This window comes from Perkinsus marinus (genome assembly GCF_000006405.1).
Source record: "Perkinsus marinus ATCC 50983 genomic scaffold scf_1104296957478, whole genome shotgun sequence".
Lineage (NCBI taxonomy): Eukaryota > Perkinsozoa > Perkinsida > Perkinsidae > Perkinsus > Perkinsus marinus.
Genome location: NW_003207125.1, coordinates 8,847 through 9,729, shown reverse-complemented (window position 1 = coordinate 9,729; position 883 = coordinate 8,847). Strand labels below are relative to the sequence as shown.

The window sequence follows — 883 nt, the reverse complement described above, 5'->3', positions numbered from 1 at the left end:
CGCATTAGAAACCTAGGGAGAAAAAATAGTAGAAATATAAATCTCTATTAGTGTTAATCTTGATATGGTTTTTCCATAATGTTTCCTAGTTTCACGACCCGTTCTACGTCGGTGAAAAACGCGATATTCGCGGTGATATGCAGCAGTCGTGAAATATGTTTTTCATATCACTAGGGTGGTGAAACTCCAGCGAAAACTGCAAACCGACAATGAAATTTGGGAAAAGTCTCGTCGGTTTTTATACAAAAAAACAACAAGAATTAGTTCTGTATTGAACAAGGAAATTAGGAAATTGAATTTCAGCTGCTACAGCGGAAAATTCCAGCGCGCGAATTTTTTTTCGAACTGAACTCCCGAATAAGTGGGGTATAACATTAATTTTCTTGTTATTTTATTAAAACCATGGGGGAAAATTTTAACGAAAAAGGTAAAAAATCTTAAATTTTCCGTGAAAAAAATTAATTTTACCCGAAAATACTGCAGTTGTGAATGACGTAAAATTGTAGATTGCGAAGCAAAGAGTTATACATATCTAAGACTCCCTAAAATTTGAGATTAATACGTCCATAGACTACGAAACGCTTCTAAAACGATTAACATTGTTATCATGTTGATATCATAAAAAATTGAAGTCGTTGAGAATACTATTTCACTAAACACGGTACGCGTTGAACTTACCAAAACGTCGATCATGCCATCTCCGAAAGTGATTGCAGCGTTGAGTAGAGCGGCGCGGTCTTCGGCCTTGGAAACGTTGCATACCACTCCTGGGAAAACTCCCTTGTGAATGTGCGACTCACTCTTCATTTGATATGCAAATATTTGTTATTTTCCGAGATTAATAAGAATCGATCTGAAACTATATCGCATATACAATGGTGTT

At 35.9% G+C, this 883-nt stretch overlaps 1 protein-coding gene across 1 annotated transcript in view; it reads right to left on the bottom strand.

The window, feature by feature from the left end:
* Positions 1–807, bottom strand: part of Pmar_PMAR024187 (short-chain dehydrogenase, putative) — a gene marked incomplete at both ends in the record, with an annotated part of 2,413 nt that extends 1,606 nt beyond the window's left edge. The window contains 2 exons of the mRNA XM_002774764.1: positions 469–542; positions 679–807. Of these exons, the coding sequence (XP_002774810.1) occupies positions 469–542; positions 679–807 (203 nt within the window). The remainder of the gene's footprint in view (positions 1–468; positions 543–678) is intronic.
* Positions 808–883: the final 76 nt, after the last annotated feature.